The 19,490-nt window shown below is 58.9% G+C and overlaps 2 protein-coding genes across 4 annotated transcripts; one reads left to right on the forward strand and one right to left on the reverse strand.

The window, feature by feature from the left end:
* Positions 1–53: 53 nt before the first annotated feature.
* SCAF1 (SR-related CTD associated factor 1) lies at positions 54–13,217 on the reverse strand. 3 transcript variants are annotated; one of them, XM_059150805.1, is made up of 11 exons: positions 13,062–13,217; positions 10,254–10,367; positions 9,944–10,001; positions 9,091–9,185; positions 8,682–8,782; positions 8,476–8,591; positions 2,849–5,689; positions 2,142–2,224; positions 1,693–1,911; positions 795–923; positions 54–483 (listed from the first exon to the last, which is right to left on the reverse strand). In XM_059150805.1, the coding sequence occupies exons 2-11, from the start codon at positions 10,359–10,361 to the stop codon at positions 292–294; spliced, it is 3,942 nt and encodes a 1,313-aa protein (XP_059006788.1). In that variant the 5' UTR covers positions 10,362–10,367; positions 13,062–13,217; the 3' UTR covers positions 54–291. The 3 variants fall into 3 exon arrangements, with proteins under 3 accessions (XP_059006788.1, XP_059006789.1, XP_059006790.1); XM_059150806.1 differs by lacking the exon at positions 13,062–13,217 and adding an exon at positions 12,714–12,733; XM_059150807.1 differs by lacking the exon at positions 13,062–13,217 and adding an exon at positions 12,599–12,619.
* A 1,531-nt stretch (positions 13,218–14,748) lies between these two features.
* RRAS (RAS related) lies at positions 14,749–18,541 on the forward strand. The gene is made up of 6 exons (XM_059150822.1): positions 14,749–14,942; positions 16,868–16,955; positions 17,051–17,153; positions 17,237–17,345; positions 18,120–18,238; positions 18,312–18,541. The coding sequence occupies exons 1-6, from the start codon at positions 14,790–14,792 to the stop codon at positions 18,394–18,396; spliced, it is 657 nt and encodes a 218-aa protein (XP_059006805.1). The 5' UTR covers positions 14,749–14,789; the 3' UTR covers positions 18,397–18,541.
* Positions 18,542–19,490: the final 949 nt, after the last annotated feature.

The raw sequence follows: 19,490 nt of genomic DNA on the forward strand, positions 1-19,490 counted from the left end.
CTTTCCCAGACTGGTCTCTGAAAAGAAAGGGCTGAAATCATGGGGCTTGGGGCTAACATTTCATGAAATCTTTAATGAAATTGGGGGAGGGACACAAACAGAAGGGAGGGGCGATGGGGACAGGCTTGGGGGCAAGGGGCACAGGACGGGTCAGGGCAGGGGGCTCTCCTCTTCCCTGCAGCAACCCTCCCCCAGTCATCCCACTGATGGGGGGAGGGAAGTGGGGAGGTGGAGCCATAAATACGTCCAGAATTCCAAAGAGGCGAAGGAAGGAAGGGGTGGCTGAAGGTCTCAGAGAGGGGGCAAGGGCAGTCCTGGGCCACCCTTGTCAGGGGGCCCGGGCTCCTTGGGCGGCCGCGGGGGCCCGGGGGGGTCGCCAGGCTTGCGGCCGTGCTTGCGAAAGTAGCGGTAGCGCTGGACGTAGGCCCGCACCAAGTTGCTCACCTTCACCGGGTTGATCTCCCCGCTTTTGCTGTGGCAGATCTAGGCAGTGAGGGGCAGCTTTGGTCACTGCCAGACCCCCGGGGTCCCTGCCACCTGGACTGCTGAGCACAGCTGGCAACTAGGATGGGAGCTGCTCCCCCCATCCCATTCCAAGCTAACAACCCCATCTGTAGCCCTGCCACCAGCAGGCCAGGCCCCGGCGGGCTTAAGCAAATCCCATCCCGTTCCTCACCTTCCAGACAGACGCACCCCTCCCAGCTCCCCGTCTGGGTAACATCTGTCTGCACGTGTCCGCCTCTCCTCCTGCTCCTCTCCCCACCTCGGTGTACCTGTTCGCCTCTGGGCCCCACCTTGTGGACAGCCTTCCGCAGGATGTCCTTGTACTCCTCCTTGGTGATGTCCTTCTTCTGATAGTACGGCTTGATGGCCAGCTTCACCTCCTCCACCGCCCGCTCCTGCGTGTGCAGCTTCTTCAAATACTGGCAGAGGCGGGGACAGGGCAGGAAAAAGGGACAGCAGAGGCCAGATGAGTTCCTGCGGAAACCCCAGCCTCCCCTCCCCTGCCTGTAGTCTCAGCCTCAGCCCTGCACTCCCCTCGTTGCCGTCGCCCCCGACCGCAGGCCAGGCTGGGTCTCCACCAGGCCAGAGCCCAGGCCCTCCCAGTGGCCCTGGACCAGGACCCACATGTCCACTGTCCACACAAAATGTACATGAAATGAGAGGTGGGCCATGGGCTGTCGGACCAGGACGGAAAACATGCAGACATGACCGAAAGGAAAACCGCCCTGAGGCCCCCCGAGCAGGAGCCAAGTGCAGCTGAGGAAAAACCTGTCCGAATCTGCCCGGCACCCACTCCTGCCCTCCAACAGATGCCTGACTTTCCTTTCTTAAACCATCCTCCCTCTCACACGAAAGGATGGGGAGGGAAGGAGAGACACGAGTGACCACGAAGTACACAGTAGTCCGGACACATGTAGGCACATGGGTGTGTTTACGTCGTCGTGCTTTTGTACCTCTCACCCTCTCTGTGTGCACATAATGGGGGAAAAAAATCTACCCAGCGCCCATCTCCCACTCATCCATGTGAGGGAAAGCCGAGCTCCTTACATTTTAACGACTTTGGTATGATCAAAGTTCCCGCCTGTGGGCATCGGTCTCCAGTCCTCCTTGGGCCCCTGTGTCTCAGCATCTGTTCCCGTTCTCTGCAAAGCTGTCACCAACCACCCACTGCCCCCAAGCCCAGCTCACCTTGTCTGTGTCTCCCCGTCCCTCGGAGCTGCTGCTGCCCTCTCGCTTGTCAGACGCTGCAGCCAGCCCAGTGGGGGTGGGAGGGGTCGAGCCGCAGCCCCCCAGGGGGAGGCTGCCAGGGAGCAGGTAGCTAGAGGGACCAGGGGGCAGCCCCAGAGAGGTGGGCACAGGAGCTGGGGTCACCCCCAGACTAGAGGGTGGCTTTCGATGGCTGAGGATCTGTGGGAAGAGGTTGGAGAGAACATGAACAAAGGGAGGGGGAGGGGAAGAGGGACCACGCACCCCCATCATTCCTGCCCTGGTTTCCCAGTAGTCTCATGGGCCAGAGATTCCTCCTCTGGCCAATCCCTTCCTTGTCCGAAGGCCCACTGGGAAATACAGTTCCTCTCCAGACCAGAGTCAGGGCACAAGAGAAGGGACTATGGGGACTCTTCCCCACGGGAGCCCACCTGGTTGGTGGCCTGGATCAGTTCCTGGGCCTTTGCTCGGCTCGCCAGATTGGCTTCTTCCATCTTGAAGAGAAGTGCAGTCACTGCAAGGGGCAGACAGTTGAGGACAAGGACATCAGGAGTTGACACAAGAAGGGCCAGTGAGCGACACCTGGCCACCTGCTGCCCCCTCCCACCCGGACCCCTAGAGAGGCCATGGGTCTTGGGCTCAGAGATGGGAAAAGGGAGCCTCGGCCCCTGAGAGAGCCACTCCGCACCACCACCACCCTGTTCTTACTTAAAACTTAAGGTATGCGTGTGGTCGGGGGCAACATGGCCAGGTTACTTGGAGACAAGGTGGTGGCAGAAGCGAGATTCCGTCTCAAGACCCCTGTGGTCTATTGCCATCCCCCAAGGGACACTGCTGCCCCCCATCCCCATCTTCTCTCTGGTCCCTCCACACGTACCCCAGGTCACCCGCAGGTGGCCCCCAGTCTGCGCCAGGCTGGCTGCCCCGCGCGCACCCACCTGCTCTCTTCCGGCATACCCAGACATCAGTGAGCCTCCCGGACAGACCCTGACCGGGCCCTCACCCACCCCAGCCCCTCACTGTCTGGGACACTGTGTACCGACCCCTTCTAGGGCATCCCCACTGCCTCCAAGTCTGACCCCCTAGGACCTCCACCTCTCAGTCCTGTCTGCACCCCCCAGCCCCAGGGCACACTCACGGGCCAGGACACCGCTGGTAGTGCAGTCCACACCAGCAGGCAGGTTCCAGGGCATGGGTGGGGGCAGCGTGGGCAGCTGGGAAACACGGGTGGCTGGCCCGTCCTCTGCCCCCGAGTCACCGGCTGTGGACCCCGCGCTAGGGGCAGTGCTTGGGGCAGCTGCAGCCGTGCTGGTGGCTGTGGTGGTGGCAGGCTGCTGCTCCTCCTCCTCCTCTTCCTCCTCCTCCTCCTCTTCCTCCTCCTCCTCCTCCTCGGCGCCACCTCGGACTCCAGCCTCCTCCACGGCCTCTTCGGGAAGGAAGGAGACCTCGGGCGTCTTGCAGCTGCTATCCACGGTCTGCGAGTCCGGTGTGAGTGCGGGGGGCGGAGGGGCTGCCTTAGGGGGCGGGGTGCTGGGGGCCTTGGCTGCCCGTTCTTCCCCGGACCAAGAGGTCTCCGCCACTCCCTTGGCCCCCGCTGCCTGGCTGCAGCTGTCCGCCTTGGACTTCTTTAGCATCACAGGGCCACCACTGCCCCCGCTGCTGCCCCCACTGCGGATCTTTTTCCTGGTCTTGGATGGCTTGGTCTTTCCCTTGGTCCCCTTGGCTTTCTTGGCCCCAGCCTTGGCCTTGACCTTGGTCTTTTTGGGCTTGGTGCTGCCTGGAGCTGCTTTGGCCACCTCAGCGGGGGCCCGCTCATCGGGCTTGAGGAAGGGGGAGCGGCTCTCCCGGTCTCGGCTAAACTTGACCCCGATGGAGCCCAGGCCCGCTGACGCGGCCTCCTTGGCAGGCGTGGTACTGCTGACGCCTTCGCGGATCAGCACTGCCACCTTGGATTGCAGCTTCACCTTCCGGGAAGAAGAGGAGCACGAGGAGGAGGATGAGCCCGAGCCACTGCTGACCGGCGGCTTTGGTGGGGGCCCCGAGGAGGGTGCTGACTCCTTGGGAGGCCGAACCTTCTTGGATGACCTGTCCCTGTCCCTATCTCTGTCCCTGTCCCGGTCCCGATCCCCCCCATCCAGCGCCTTCCGCCGTGATCCCTTCTCCCGGGAGGAAGAGGAGGAGGAGGCAGCCCCAGAGCGGCGCCGGTCCTTCTCGCTGCTCTTGCCACCCCGCTCCTCGGCGCTCAGTCCCTCCGAGTCGTACAGGACCTCTCGCTTGGGCGACGAGGCCGGGGCCGGTGAGGGGCCGCGGGGGTCGGGCTTGTCAGGCCGGCCCACGGTGATGGTCCGCTTGATGGCGAAGAGATCGTGGTCCGTGAGGTCCTGGATGGAGGGTGGCACGGCCCCCCGGCGGCGGCTGTCGCGCTCTCCGCCCAAGGAGCTGGAGCCGGAGGGCGGCTGTGTGGGCACCGGGGCCTTTTCGCTGTCCCCAGAGCGCTTCTCGCCCCGGGACCGTGAGCGCTTCTTCTTTTTCTTGCTGCCGCCGCCATCTCGGTGCTTGCCACGGTGCCGCTCCCGCCTGGACGACGACGAGGAGGAGGTGGCAGGGGGCGGGGAGGCCGAGCGCCGCCGCCGCCGCCGCTTTTCCCGGGACCGAGACCTGCGGCTGCCCCCGCGGCGGCGGTCGGTGCTGCGTGAGCGGCGGCGAGCGGAGCGGGAGCGGGAGCGGCGGCGGGCGGACGACGAGGCGTGGGAGCCCGGCTTGCGGTCCCGGGAGCGGTGCTTCTTGGAGTCCCAGGGTGAGGCCGGGGCCGGTGGGGCGGGCGGAGCGCTGGACGAGGACGAGGCAGCCTCCTTGGCCTCCCCGCCGCTCCGCTTTCGCTCCCGCCGTGACTTCTTGCGGGTGGGGGGCCCGGCGGGGGTGGCAGCAGCCGCAGTGGCGGCTGTGGGGGAGGGCGAGCGCTGGCGGTAGCGCTCCCGCCGCTGCGTCAGGATCTTGCGGCGCAGGTCCAGGCCGCCCCAGCGCGTGTCGGCGGCCGGTGGGGCGGGGGCAGGCTCCCCTAGGTCCACCTGCAGTGCGCCCTCCCCGTCCGACTCCGCGTGCAGAGACAAGAAGTCGTCCCCCTCTGGGGCCCGGGGAGCGGGGGGCGGGGGCGGGGGCTGAGCCGCAGGCGGTGCCGCGGCTGCGGGAGGGAGGCGCGCTGCCCGGCCGCTGCTGGGGCGAAACAGGGACACCGCCACCCGGGGCTCCTCCTCAGGCTGGACGATCTCGCCCTCCTCAATCTCTGAGTCGCCCGGTGGCAGCAGGGTTGGCGGGATGACGGCTCCACCGGCTGTCACCACCTCCACAGAGACCTTGCCTTCCCGACAGGCCTCTGCCTCAGTCCCCACCACGAAGACGCGCCGGCGGCTGGCTCCATCCGCCCGGGTGGAGTCTACCTGGGGCGGCGTTCCGGGGGCTGGCGTTGGCTGTGGGGGCTGGGGGTCCGGGCGGGGGCTCTCGTCACCTGGGAAGTCCTGGCTCAGACTGTTGTCATCATAGATGCCCGCCAGGGTCTCCGAGATGCGGCTGATGCTCTGAGACAAGCCTTCCTCCTCCTCTTCCTCCTCTTCCTCTTCCTCCTCCTCTTCCTCCTCCTCCTCCTCCTCTTCCTCAGGTGAGGGGGTCCCCGCGGATGAGCTGGGGTTGGAGCCAGTGGGCTCAAAGGGGTCATACTTCTGCTCCGGAGCAGGCGGTGGGGAATAGGCCTCATCGGTGGGGTGGAAGGGGTCATAGATGTCAAATCGGGGGGCAGGTGGAGCCGGGGGTGCTGGGGGTGGGGGAGGTGGGGGAGGGGAGGGAGAGGAAGATGAAGGGGAAGGGGAGGGTGAGGAGGACGCAGAGGAGGGGGCAGGGGGAGGGGCTGGGCCCCCATCTCCAGTGCCCAAGGTGAGGAGGTGGCGGGCACAGGAGGGTCGAGAAGAGTGGGGCTGTGGAGAAACTGCAAAGAAACGGTGGAGACGGAGAACCATGGTCAGGTGCACACCCTCCTCCCGGTGTCCTGCACAGCGCCCACGGGCAGGACAGCACCCCAGCCACTGCCCTCCTCCGGCGGCCCTCAGGGCGCCAGCAGACACAGCTCTCAGCACTTAACTCGGCCTGACTCACAGCACATTCCCACAACTCCACACCACTGGAGGACACTGAGGCTCAGGGAGCTGCAGTATCTTCCCTAAGGGCCCACAGCGGGGAGAAGCTGGGTGTGGACTCAGTCAGTGTGCCACCGAGCCTGTGCTCCCATATCCTGAGACGTCCCCTGGCCTGCAGCCCAAGAAGCCCATGACGGTGTTACCACAGAAGACAAGGGCCAGAGTGGGGCAGCCGGGATTTGAACCTAAATCCACCTGAGAAGCTGAGCTCTGGCCCACCACTCTGGCTGCCTCTGGGGGAAATTTATCCTGCTTCATGGAAAGAATCGCCTGCGGCTGCAAAGGTGATAACTTCCTCTCCAGAGCCAGGAAAGGGCAGAGCTGAGGAGCCCTGGCCACTGGAGTCCTCGCCTCATGCACATCACTCTGTGACGAGCCCCATCCAAGGGACTGACGAGCGACAGGAACAACCAGGGTCCGCCCCTCCTACCCACTGGCATCGTGCTTTCCCGCATCATCCTTGCTGCCTCCCGAGGCCATGCTTTCTTGAAGACAGGGTCTCAGGGCCATAAATCCCACATGGAGACAATGGACCAGGGCCACACCTCCAGACACACACAATGGGGTGCCCTCTCAACCTCCCCTCTCAACCACATACTACAGGGTGCTGCAACGGCCAGGATGCTAGCATGGTCAGGTGGACAGTGCCAGGATAGCCAGGGCTCATGAGGGCAGTCCCAGAGCCACCTCTCAACCCTATCCCAGGCTCTAAGCCCTCACCCATGACATGACCAAGGACAAGGACCTCAACTGCTGCCTGTCTCAGTTTCCTCATCTCTACAGTGGGGTCCACTCATTCATTCAGGACATTTTTACTGATCACCTATCTTGTGCCAAGGGCAGTCTGGGGTACGAGGAATAGAAGAGTGAGCACAAGGGATAAAGTCCCTGCCTTCAAGAAGCTCACATCAAGCAGGGAGAGAAATCTCAAGGAGCCACAGAGAAAGCCCACCAGCTACTGAGGGCTGAGGAAGAAGATAAAAAGCAAGAGGGGATGCCCGGGTGGTGCAGTTCAGCCTCCGACTCTTGATTTCGGCTCAGGTCATGATCTCAGGATCATGAGATCAAAGCCCTTTGTCAGGCTCTGCACTTGGCAGGGAGCCTGCTTGAGATTCTCTCTCTCCCTCTGCCCTCCCCCCACCCCTCTAAAATACATAAATAAATCTAAGAAAGAAAGAGAAAAAGGAAAAAAGGAAAGAAACGTAAGCAGAGGGGCACCTGGGTGGCGCAGTGGGTTAAAGCCTCTGCCTTTAGCTCGGGTCGTGATCTCAGGGTCCTGGGATTGAGCCCCACATCAGGCTCTCTGCTCAGCGGGGAGCCTGCTTCCCCCCTTTCTCTCTGCCTGCCTTTCTGCCTACTCATGATCTCTGTCAAATAAATAAATAAATAAAATCTAAAAGAAACAAAATCTTAAAAAAAAAAAAAAAAAAAGAAAGAAACGTAAGCAGAGGAGGATGGTGATGAGAGCATTCACACCTCACGAGGACAAGGGGACTGGACAAGCAGCTATGGGGACCAAACCAGACTGTGCCTGGCCTGCGAGGACCCGGTGAGCATGAGCTCTTCTACCCTGCTTACGAATTATTACTACCCCCAGAGGTATAGGGAATCCACAGGCCGGAGCAGTCTGGAACTGCAGGACAGCCACTTCTTTATATAATTTTTATATGATGTAGGATTAAGGGTGAGTTTTTTTCCCCCTAAATTCTTAATAGTTTCCAAATGGAGGAAGAAAACCGCGGTAACAAGGAAATAAATCACAATCCCAGCATCCTCCCCACCCCACCCCAGGGCAAAACAGCTCTCAGGTTCCAGATACGTCTGCATCACTGAATGTCTGGGGCCAAATCCCTAGGTCATCTGCTTTTGTCAATAAAGTTTTATTAGGACACTGCCATGCCCCTTTATTTATCCTCTAGACTTCTAATTTGAAAAGAAATGAACATATTCTTGTGGGCCCCGAAGAGTGTGGTGGGCCCGAGTTATCACGTTCCCTGAGCCTAATAGACAAGGAAACCCACAACTGTAAAAAAAAAATCAAAGAAAACAAACTGGGCCAGGGTGGGGGCCCAAAGTCAGCTGCCGAATAGCATCCCTAGCTGCCCTCATGCTGCACCCGAGCTGATAGAGCCTTCCTCTCTTCTCCACCCCTCCCAACTGCAGACATCCATGCAGAAGGAAGTCTAAACCTGGGCCCTGGGGGCCAGCAGCAGCAGCAGCCCTGAAGAACTAGTTAGAAATGCAAACTCCCAAGCCCCACCCCAAACCCACTGAATCAGAAACTAAGAGCTAAGGGCCTCCCGCTCCCAGGGAGATGAATTCTCACTGCAGCTCCACTGCCTTGTAGAGCCTGGGACGCTGAGCACCTCACATGTGCTAACGACTCCTTCGTGCTAGCGATCACATCAGCGATTGCTTTCCGTGCGTCTGTCGGCACGCACAGCCTTTATTTTGGTCTAACAGGCAAAGGCTTAAAGGTTTTGTCCAAGGGACACAATCACTACTATTACTACCAATGACAGCAGACTCCCGCACAACTCTGAGGTCTCCTGCTCAGCTCTGCCCTGGCCCCACATACCCGTTTTGCCTGTCCTCCAGGCCCTGAGACGGGGCAGCAGGCTAGGCACGGGCAGAGGGATCGGATCCCTGTCCCCGATTCGGACCTCAGCCACCAGCTCCAGCATGTCCTCGCTTCTGCAGGGCGGAAGGGGGTGAGTGAGCCCAAGGGAAGCTTCCAGCTCCCACGCCAAAGGCCTCTCCCACTCCAGCTGCCCAACTACTCACTCGCCAGGCCGCAGGTCCAGGTGGCTGGGAACCCAGGTATCTGGGGGATCCAGAACACTCACCAGCCCCGAGAGGAAGCTGTCTGCGGCCATGTCCAACACCTGGAATAGGCCAGGAGGGGCTCCGTCCTATATCTGCTCATGTGAGGACCCACAAACCCCCTTTCCCCAGACCCTAAATTCTCAGGAACCCAAACATCTGAAACTCCAAGAAAATGCCAGGATCCAACCAATTCCCTCACCCTGACTTGCCTCTGGGACCCAAGGCTCACCCCCACAGATGACGTCCCCAGCCCCTCCAACACCACTGATTGACTCCAGCCCCAGGAGTCTGGGTCCCCAGACCCCAGTGACCTAGCCCCCCGCAACCCTCCCCAAGTCTGGGCCCCCAGCCCCCTGTTCTTACTCACAGTAGCCGTGTCAGTCCCCCCTGACTCCTGGGAACGGGGCTCTGACCGTGGGCTCCGGCAGCGCCTCCATCGAAGGCCATGACACCGGGAGCCATCTGGAGAGAGATTTGCATGGGGGATTGGAAACGAGACTAGACACAGAGACTCTGTGGGGCAGAGGAAAGGGGGGCCTGCTTAGCTCTTGCCAAGGGAACCAAGGACCTGCCGGCTCTCCCTGCCTCCTTCCACCACGCCCCAGCTCAGGTCCCGGAAGGACTCCCCAACACCATTCTGAGGCGCCAGTGCTCTCACCCCTCTGTCCTCCTAGCTGCCCTCAGGATGCTGTCCAGACAAGGCACTGTGTGCCTTTAGAGCCTTCCTAGGGCCCAATCCCCAAGGAACTCCCCTGCCTTGACTCCTGCTCATACCCCTGCGCCCACCAGCCCCAGAAAAGATGACGCAGTCCTGCAAGGTGGCCCAGTGCTGTGCACCTGCTGGCTGCCTCTGCCTACCAGGCTTCCCTCTTTACTGGATCGCTCCTTAGATTGCATCCTTAGAGACCCAGTTCCCCTGTTTCCCCCCTCTAGGAAGCCTTCCCAGACAGACCCCATCTCCTCCCCCACACACTCCCTGAACCGGGCCTCCTCCTGCCCTCCGACAGTGCCTTGGGCCACTTCTGCCCAGTGATGGCGTCTCCCCTCCATCAGACTGGCAGCCCCTCCGAGGCAGCCATGGAGTCTGACCCATCTTTTGGCTCCCTGTGCCAGCATGAGAGTGGTGCCCAGGAGGCCTCAGAAGAGTGGTTATGAATGAAATTAGGGTAAAGAACACAGAGATGGGACAGGAGGCTAAGAGGAACCAGAGCCCATCATACCTTTATCATTTGGCAGATCCCCCTGCAGGGAACTTCCCACAGCCTGCTGAATGGCCCGCTAGAGAAAAGGTGGAGGGTGAAGGGGATGGAAAGAAAGGGCAGTCAGGGGACTCGTGCAAATGATTACAAGCTCTGCTCCTGGGAGACAGCCATTCCAGACACCCCTATAGCCAAATCCGAACCCATCAGAGGAGCCAAGAGTCCAGGCCCCCAGCCCCTCCTCCCCACCAGGGCCCAGGTGTTGGGCCCCCAAATCTGAACTTGCAGCCCATCCCTGCCTGCCTTGGCCCCGGGTGTCTACCAGCCTTACCAGGATAAAGGCAGAAGGAGAAAGTGTGGGGTCTCTGTCCGGTGGACCATCGCCCCGATCCTCGCCCGACTCCTCTGTCTTCCCTCGGGACTCATCTTCTTCCTCCATGGTCACCTGGTAGTTGAGAGGGTGACAGTTTGGAGTGGAGACCAGGGCGCAGGGGGGTTCCGGGAGGAGCAGGAAATGGATGCAAAGACCTCAAGGGCCTCCAATGTTGCTTTGTTCAGCAACCTCTCTGGAATCCCTCCCTTCTACCGCTGCACTCCAGTCCTTGGGCAAGCTCCACACCCAGTGCAGCCATCGGAGGGACCAGAATGGGCTCTCTTCCCTTGCCTGGATCCCAGCTGCCCCCCTTTGTGGAAGGGAGGCCTTCCCAGCCTCCCCTTTCAACAAGGCACGCCCAAGTGCCCACAGCTTCCCCCACGGCCAAGCTTTAAGACCTCACTGCCCACCCTCCTAAGACCCAACCCAATGCCAAGATTTTTTTTGGTTGAGTTGTGATTTCAAATACTGTGTCCCATAGTCTCCTAAACCCTCCTTTCCCAAACTGAGACATGCACCAGTGGGCTGGGTGTACCTCAAATACCACACCACTTCCTACAGCATCAACTCTCCTCGATGGCGCAGAACCAAAAAATTGTATTTATATGCAAAAGATGGAACTGCAATAGAGCAATGTATAAAACCAGTACTGAACTGAAAACACTGCTTTCAGAAAGGCAGGCTGTTCACCTGACCCCACAGAGGGCATCCACCTAAGGCCTATGTGCCCACTGGATGAAAGCATGGCTCAAGCTTTCGTGATGTCACAGAAATTCTTAGATTATACTAAAGCGGAGAGATGATCCCTCGCACTGGTGGGTGTCTGGATTAGGACTTCAGAAAGCATGACTATTTCAGCTGCTAGCTTCCCTGTAACCATCAAATCTGCCACTTTGAAAACAATATCCAATCTGAGTTCCCAGAAAGCTTTAAAACCCCTAAACTGCCCCCCACACTGACTCATTGTGCTTATCTGGACAGGCACAACAGGAGTATCTATGGCCAAGAAGGGCTGTGAGAATTCAAAATGGACTGACTTCTGCCACAGAGTCAGCACAGCCCAAGCGTTCAATACAAAGTAACAATAATTAGCATTATTAGCCTCCAGAGGCCTAGGTTTATCTCTGCCACTCTCCCAGCCCTTTGCTGCAAAGCAAACACCCAGGTCCAGGTCTCTCTCCTACCACAGATTTCCAAGCTAAGCCAAAGCTCTCAGCAATGAGCCTGGAGCTCCTTCCCTAACTCCCACTAACATGTCCTGCCTATAAACCCCTGTGGACAGTTCCCAGCCCTGGAGCTGCTCTCCAGCACCTCTGGGGGAAGCACCTGCTACGCCGAACAGTGACTGTCACATAACAGAAGCCTAATTGAGACCTACTGAGTATAGACACACAGATCTCCAAGCCCTCTGCAGCGTATGAAGATGATTCCTTGCCCATGTGGCCATGCCCTGGGCTTTGCAGACACACCCAGGGCTCTTTAGATCTTTTCAACATGAAAACACATTCTGCAGACATTGTTAAGTCCCTATAGGTCAGTGTTTCCCCAACTACAGTATGATAGGAGTATAGTGGTTCACGAATAGATTGTTATAAAAAAAAATAAATAAATTGAACTCAGGAGAAAAATCTTTACAGTACATTGCAGGGCGTTAAGTGGAAATATGAATTAATGGGACTTTGGTATTCAACACAGGGGAATATGCAATGGGTATCAACAAAAAATGTACTTCTTACTGTAGATCAAGGTCAAAAGAGTTTGAAAAGCATTGCACTAAATGAATCTAGGTGATCCTACAGACTTCCCCACACAAATGTGGACTAATTCTAATCTCTATAGCTCCAGGGCAATGCAGAATTTAAAAACATTTTTTCATTTGAATTACATTATAAAGTGCAAGTACATTTGAGCTGGGCAAATTTTCCAATACTCTCCTTTGTCTTGTTCTCCACGCGATTATACAGCCTCAAAAGGCATTCGAATTTGCTCCAGGCATAAAGACTGCACTCTTGCAGTCACACTGAAAGCCAACTAGATGGTTCCAGGTCCTTCTAACTGCCCCCAGCCTCCTGTCACCCAGATTAGACACTCTCCAGAGGTTAGAGACCCATCCAGGCCTCACAGCACACCTCAGTATTTGCCTCCCTCCCTTGGTGGGCATACCCCACCCGTCAGGGTGGCCCTAAAAGGCTTCCTGGCCCTCCAACAGTTCTCTCAGGCCCGCTAAATGGCCCCAGACCCATGTAGGTGAGCCGCATCCTCAAGTCAGCTCATGCAGACACTCCCAGCCCTAACAGACATACCCCGGGCGCTATAGATGGCTCTGCAGATACTCCTCAGCTCTTGCAGACCTCCTTCACCCTGGGACATATCTCAAGATCTCAAGATGGCCCCAGAACCCTATAAACAGACCCTAACCTCTGGTCAGCCCATAAAGACGATCAGCAGTGCCTATAGAAATGACCCACGCCAGCTAGGTGATGGAGAGCAGGCTCCAGTCCCGGTCCAGCCCGGTGGACGTCCCCACTCCTCACGGGGACGCCCCGCAGATGCCCCCCGGAACCCACAGACGCGTCCCGGGGCCTTAAGAAGGCCCCCCGCTCGGCACCAGGTTCCGCCGCCGCTGCCGGGCCCGAGGCCGCCCCGCTAAGTCCTCCAGGCCCCGCGGCGTGTGGGGAGGACCCCAGGACAACTAGCGACCCGACTCCGCCCCGCCCACCCCAATAGGCCCGAGCCCCGCGGCCCAGACTGCCGCCGCCATCTTACCCCGCCGCTCGGGCTGCGGCTCCGGCCCCGGCGCGGGGCGGGGCGGGCTGGGGGGGCTCGCGAGCAGAGGGAGGAGAGGGGCGGAGCTAAAACGCCGCCGAGCTTGCCGGGACTTCAAGTACCGAGCACGGTGCCGTGAAGGCTGGTGGGAAGACTCCGGACTCAGTTTCCCAGAAGCCAATGGGGCACACAGGCAGGGGCGCGCGCGACGGACGCCGGGAGGCGTAGTCCGCGCGTCGCCTTCGTCGCGCGGGGACAGCAAGGAAGTGAGAGGTGAAGGGGGCGGGGTTGCGGTAGCCCGCTACAAGGCCCCACAGTGCCCTGCGCGCGCGCGGAAAGAGCTGCGGAACAGGAAGTGACGTGAAACCCTGAGCAGGGTGGCTGCAAGGGAATTGTAGTTCCGAAAAGTGGACGGTAGAAAAAAAGCCGTGCTGGCTGGGAGTTGCGCCGCCCACCTGCTGGGGATTCCCAGAATATCCCGGTCTCCTAAATCCCCTCTAAATATAGAGCCGAGGAGCCCGACCCTACAACCTCCTCCTCATTCAAGATGGAAAAGTCCAAATTCCGATTTCATCTCACTCAGCAGGAGTTCGGACTCCCATTTTCTTCCTTCCTGGAACTGGGGAGTTCGACCTCTCCTTCCTCACAAACAGAAGTCAGGCCCTCATGCCCATCCTTCCTCCATCCTTCCACTCCTGGTCTCAAACTCGTACTTCACTTCACACAGACACAGGTATTTGGGTTCCCAATCCGGATTCCCTCAGATCCAGATATCTGAATACCCGGCCCCACCAACCCCTGGACCCAAGAGTCCACGCCCCCAGCTCTCTCCTTTGCGGAACCTAGTAGTAAAGACTCCCTGATCCCCTACTCCCCGGGACCCAGGAATTCAGAACTCCAGTCTCATTCTCCCCGAGAGACCCCGGAGTCTGGGCCCTCATCTTACTCCTTCAGGACTCAGAAAACCTGGCCCGAGGCCCTTCAATGATCCAACCACCCCAGTTTGGGCGAGCTGGCTCAGGGATTAGGAATGCAGTGATCTCACGGCCCCTCCCTGTCCCGTTACCCCGCTGTCCCCCTCCAGGGCCCCACCTCCCCTCCCAGTCTGTCTTCCGCTTGGCTGGGACTCCGGGAACCGGAAACCTGGGTCCCTTAGCGGGCGGAGACTCCGGCGTCCAGCCTAGACGCCCGGGTCGGAAGTTTGGCTAGGATCCCAAGACGGAGGTGGAGCTTCCCTTCAAGACCCGCTCCTTCCTTCGAGCGCGCCTATATACGGCCGCGCGCGAGTCGACGAACCCCGCCTACTAAAAACGGGGCCTAGGGGATGGTTCCCTGAAAAGCGATGCCTCCGGGATCCTCATTTGCATAGCACCTCCCCGAACGATTTTCCCGACCCGTCCGCCGAAAGCGTGAGGGATCGTATTAGCATATCCCCGCCCACAGACGGCCCGCCAGCAGAGAGCGCGTGGCGCTGCTCCGGGTGAGCTTAGCCCTCGCGTTAGCATATCCCCGCCCCATTCGGAATTCCCCTTCACAAGGAAAGCCTTTCCCCCTCCCTTATTAGCATAGCTCCTCCTTTTCCCGGGCCTTACCTCCTAAGCGTCCCGAGACTCCAGTCCTTCTCTCCGGAGCTCATGATTATGCAGTAGCCTTATTAGCGGGGCCCGCCCCTAGGCCCCGCCCGGCTCCCCCCAAGGCGGTAGCGGCGGCGGCAGCAGCGGTGGCGACATGAGCAGCGGGGCGGCGTCCGGGACGGGGCGGGGGCGGCCCCGGGGCGGGGGGCCGGGGCCCGGGGACCCCCCACCCAGCGAGACACACAAGCTGGTGGTCGTAGGCGGCGGCGGCGTGGGCAAGAGCGCGCTGACCATCCAGTTCATCCAGGTAGTGGGCCCTCACCCGGGGGGGTGCCCCCGGGACCTAGAACTGAGCCCTTTGGGAGATCCCTGAGACCCTGATTTCCCCTCGATCCATCACTGAGACCCTCCTATGAGACCTTCTAATCTTAAAAAATCCCCTCAGATGGTGACCCTGAGCCCCCCAGCTCCGGGCCCTCTCCCCTCTACACAAGGGACTTATACTCGCATCCTGAGACTCCCCCCATCCCTCCTCCCAGTACCCAAGACCCCGCTTCCCTGCTGACTTGACCTTGAGCACCTCCTGGGAGCATCCTAAATCCAAAAGTCACCCCATATAGACCCTAAGCACTCCCATAGGCCCCCACCCCTAGGTGTCACTTCCCCCTACCCTGAGCCCCATCTCCCCCAGATCCCAGGTTCCAGCTTCCCGTCTGAGCCATCCAAAGCCTAACTGGGAGATTACCCTCCTCTAGATACTAAGCTCCCCCAGAATCTAGAAATTGTGCCCAGACTTTGCCTGGGGCCCATCCAGTACCATCTGGTCCTGAGAAGAGGCACCGTCAGACCCAAGAGATTTCAAAAAGATCCTGCCCCTGGGCCATTCCAGAGAATTCTTATGATTGCACGTCCTGTTCTAGGGATCCCTCACCCCACCAGACCCAGACCTCCACCCTCCCCCAAGGAAAACCACCCACTCCTCCATGTTGAGTTTTCTTCCACTCTAACTCCTTGAGCATCTCTCAGAAACCTTGGCTAGCCCCCAGATCACCTCCTTGAAGAAACCCCCAGATTCTTGACACCCCCCAGAGAGACCCACTTCTTAGGAGTTTCTCTGACTCTGTAAATGCATTTTGGGATGTCTCAGATTCTCTAGACATGTACAAACCTCCCAAATGTATTTGCACCTTGGGGCTCTCTCCAGCTCTCACCCCAGACTTCTCCAGATGTGTTCTGTAGACACACTCATAATCCCCCCATGGCATGGTCCCTGCACCCGCCCTGCAGGCCAAGCCCTCAACAAGCACCCCTCCCCTAACAGACAGGAGGCAGCTCTCAGACCCCCAGCTACCAGATCACCCATTCTCTCCTGAAAATCTACCACTGCCCAGGAAACCTCCAGCCCATTCCCAAGGGAAACCCTCCCACCTTAAGAGAAACCTTAGAAAGGTGTCTCCTTTCTGAGGTGCTACTGCAGAGGGTCCTGGGCCTCAGACTCCTTAAGAGACCCCAGCCAGGCCCTGCATGGGAGCCCCTGCCTATATAGAAGAAGGCTCCAGCCCCTTGCACCCAGGGGCGGACCCAAAGCTGGCCAAAGGCCTGGCTGGAGGCTGGCCTGACCCAGGCAGGAAGGGAGGGGCCCAGCCTCCGGGCGGGGCAGCTTCTGGGCAGCTGGATTGGAATGGGGACCTTCCCCTGGGAGGAGACACTAGAAGCTGCCTGAGAAGGAGGGGGAGAGGATGGAGGAGGAAGAAGGAGAAAAAAAAAAAAAAAAAAAGAGGGAAGAGGAGGAGGAGGGAGAGATAGAAACAGGCAGACATTCTGGGCAATAATAGCTCCCAATAACTGAGCACCTACTAGATCCAAGCCATATGTGAAATGCTTAGCAGGGATTTCCCCCAAATCTCACAAATGCTGGATTAAGTGTAGTCTTACTTTTATTCTTATTTTCCAAATGAGGAAATTGAGGTTTGGAGAGGGGAAGTGATTTGATCAATACTGCACAGCTAGGACGTAATCACCATGTGGGAGATGTACAGAGAGAGAGGACTGGGAGAGACTTGGAAAAAGGAGACTAGGTAGGGTGGGAGGAAGGGACAGAGACCCACAGAGAGGGGAACAGGGATCCAACAAGAAGGGGCGGGGGAGGCAGAACCCAGTGATAGGGTTAAGTCCTCTCTCCTGGGGCACTGCAGGAACCGCAGTAATGATGTCTTCTCCCTGTCCCCCCAGTCCTACTTTGTGTCTGACTATGACCCAACCATCGAAGACTCCTATACGAAGATCTGCGCTGTGGATGGTGTTCCAGCCCGGCTGGACAGTGAGGGCGACGGGGAGTGGGTGGGGGGATGGTGGTGGGGCTGAGGTCTCCCGGGAGCCTCATCCCCACGGTGGCCCCTCTCCCTCTGTCTGCAGTCCTGGACACAGCAGGCCAGGAGGAGTTCGGTGCCATGCGGGAGCAGTACATGCGCGCTGGACACGGCTTCCTGCTGGTGTTTGCTATTAACGACCGGCAGAGGTGAGGGGAGTCGAGGGTGGTGGAGCAAGGCGGGCTGGGGCCCAGCAGCTGGCCAGAGCTCATGCCTCTGGCTTCATCTGCAGTTTCAACGAGGTGGGCAAGCTTTTCACACAGATCCTCCGTGTCAAGGACCGAGACGATTTCCCCATCGTGTTGGTTGGGAACAAGGCAGATCTGGAGACACAGCGCCAGGTCTGGGACACTCCCCACCGCCTCCAACCCCTGTCCCCCATCTCAACTTGGGAGGCTCCTTTGGGCATCCTCCTCTGGCTCCCCTGGTCCTGCTCCCTCTGTTGTTACACTCATCACTACATGGGTTGCCCCCAAATTGGATCTTCTGCGTTCCCAGTGTTGCACGTCAGACTTCCCAGAAAACTGTTGGATGGGACCAAGGGTACCCACACCGACCCCCAGGTCGACCTGCCCCAACTCTGCTCCATCCCCACCTCAGTGAGCCTCCCTCCAGGCCCCCCACTGCCCCTGCCCCTTCCCTGCTCATAGACCTCCCTTGGCACTCCCTCCTCCCCTAGAGAGAACTCCAACTCTTGGACTTGGCACTTGATTCCCACCAGGTCTTGTCCCTTTCTCTGCTCTCACCACTTCCTACACACAGAAACTGTGATTTCCACACCGAATTCAACTTTCCGATTAAGCCTTTGGGGGTTTCCAGGCTTCCAAGCAAAGCTCGGCCTCTGCAGGGGACATCCTGACTTCTCCGCAGGAGGAACTCTGTCACCTGATGTTCAGAAGGGCAAATGTCTACAGAGCCTTCCCAGACTGCTTACTTAATGGAGCTGAGCCCTCTCAGCACGTTCCCCATGATCTCCTTGAAACAACTTCTCTTCCCCTGACCCCCACACTATGGCACCCCCGTTAGAGCGTGTAGTGTGTCTTTCTGCCTCCCTCCCACAGTTGGGCCCCACCCTGAGTGCACACACCTGACTCCTCCTGCTGTCCCCCTCCCAGGTCCCCCGATCTGAAGCCTCTGCCTTTGGCGCCTCCCACCACGTGGCCTACTTTGAGGCCTCGGCCAAGCTGCGCCTCAATGTGGACGAAGCCTTCGAGCAGCTGGTGCGGGCTGTCCGGTGAGCAGAGCACCTTTCCTGTTGTCCCTGTCCCCAGTTCCAGCGACCCGGACTCACCAGCTTCTTCCCACAGGAAGTACCAGGAACAAGAGCTCCCGCCCAGCCCACCCAGCGCCCCCAGGAAGAAAGATGGAGGCTGTCCCTGCGTCCTTCTGTAGCCCCAGGGGTGTGAGAGGAGCGACCAGCACTCGGGACCAGCTGCCTTCACCGAGCCTGTTTCCCCATCTAGGTTTCCCAGGATACACTACACCCTCACCCGGAATTCCTGGCCTCCTCCGGGACATCGCCACTGTGTGCCTTCTGCCAATGCCTCCATTCCCCACCCAAGCCCCTTGTTGGGGTGAGGGGCTCCCGGGCATCCGGGTCACTGCTGTATATAACTCCCCTCTCCACCCCCAGGGAAATAAACTTCACTGCCAATGTCAGAAAGTGCTTTTTGGGAAGGGAAAAGGGGTGGTGGGTGAATTCATGGTGCACAAAGGTAAAAGTCTCACTCCACCTACCACCATCAGATCTAGAACCCTTTGCTTGGCTGGGAGGGGGTGGGAGGGGTGGGCAGAGAACGAGCCAAGGCAAGCCAAGTGGCTGGACCTCTGCATCGCCTTCAATGAAGGCCATTCTGCCCTTTCGTGTTTGGGTGGGGATTTTGCTGGGATGGGAATAAACAGCTCAAAAAATTTTTTTCTTTCCTGAAAAGTTCTAGAACTGCACTGTTCAGTAAGCTAGCCCGAAACTACATGTGGCTATATAAATTTACCAGGTAGTGGTGTTCCAGAAGGCTCCAGGATCTTGGAAACTGACCTCTGCTACAACCCCTGCCTGTCCCCTCCCACTGCCAATATATATTGAAAAAGACCTTTTGGCTACAGGAGGGAGCAGGGACAGGTGGGCAGAACGGTGTCCAAGCAGCTGGCTGGCAAGTTCTCATTTCCAGAAAGTCCCCAATTGGACTGACATCTGAGTCCAAACCCTTAATCCAACTTGTGGCCGGTATAGACACACTTTCCATCTGAGCCTCTTTCCTGGAAGGGCTGAAGTGTGGGTCATCTTCAGGCCTCCCCCAAAGTTGCTAACCAGCTTGTCTGGGAACCCTTGGATTCCTCCAAATTCCACCCAGGACCCCTAATTCTTCAGTCTATTTGCTAACCTGGAAGACTGGTACCACAGGGAGACCACCCCTTGCCTACCTACCAAGCGTGACAGGTGTCCCTAAACTCCAACACCGAGTCAACACTGCAGGCCAGAAACCTCA

Source organism: Mustela lutreola, chromosome 16 (assembly GCF_030435805.1).
Source record: "Mustela lutreola isolate mMusLut2 chromosome 16, mMusLut2.pri, whole genome shotgun sequence".
NCBI classification, from domain to species: Eukaryota; Metazoa; Chordata; class Mammalia; order Carnivora; family Mustelidae; genus Mustela; species Mustela lutreola.

Excerpts from the sequence above, each read along its gene's own strand:
- RRAS (XM_059150822.1), top strand. The coding sequence starts at position 14,790 with ATGAGCAGCGGGGCGGCGTCCGGGACGGGGCGGGGGCGGCCCCGGGGC. Across the intron at positions 14,943-16,867 it reads TGACCATCCAGTTCATCCAG|TCCTACTTTGTGTCTGACTA; the intron begins GTAGTGGGCCCT and ends CTGTCCCCCCAG. Across the intron at positions 17,154-17,236 it reads GCTATTAACGACCGGCAGAG|TTTCAACGAGGTGGGCAAGC; the intron begins GTGAGGGGAGTC and ends CTTCATCTGCAG.
- SCAF1 (XM_059150805.1), bottom strand. The coding sequence starts at position 10,361 with ATGGAGGAAGAAGATGAGTCCCGAGGGAAGACAGAGGAGTCGGGCGAG. Across the intron at positions 10,002-10,253 it reads CTCCTTCTGCCTTTATCCTG|CGGGCCATTCAGCAGGCTGT; the intron begins GTAAGGCTGGTA and ends CCTTTTCTCTAG. Across the intron at positions 8,592-8,681 it reads CTGGACCTGCGGCCTGGCGA|AAGCGAGGACATGCTGGAGC; the intron begins GTGAGTAGTTGG and ends TCCGCCCTGCAG.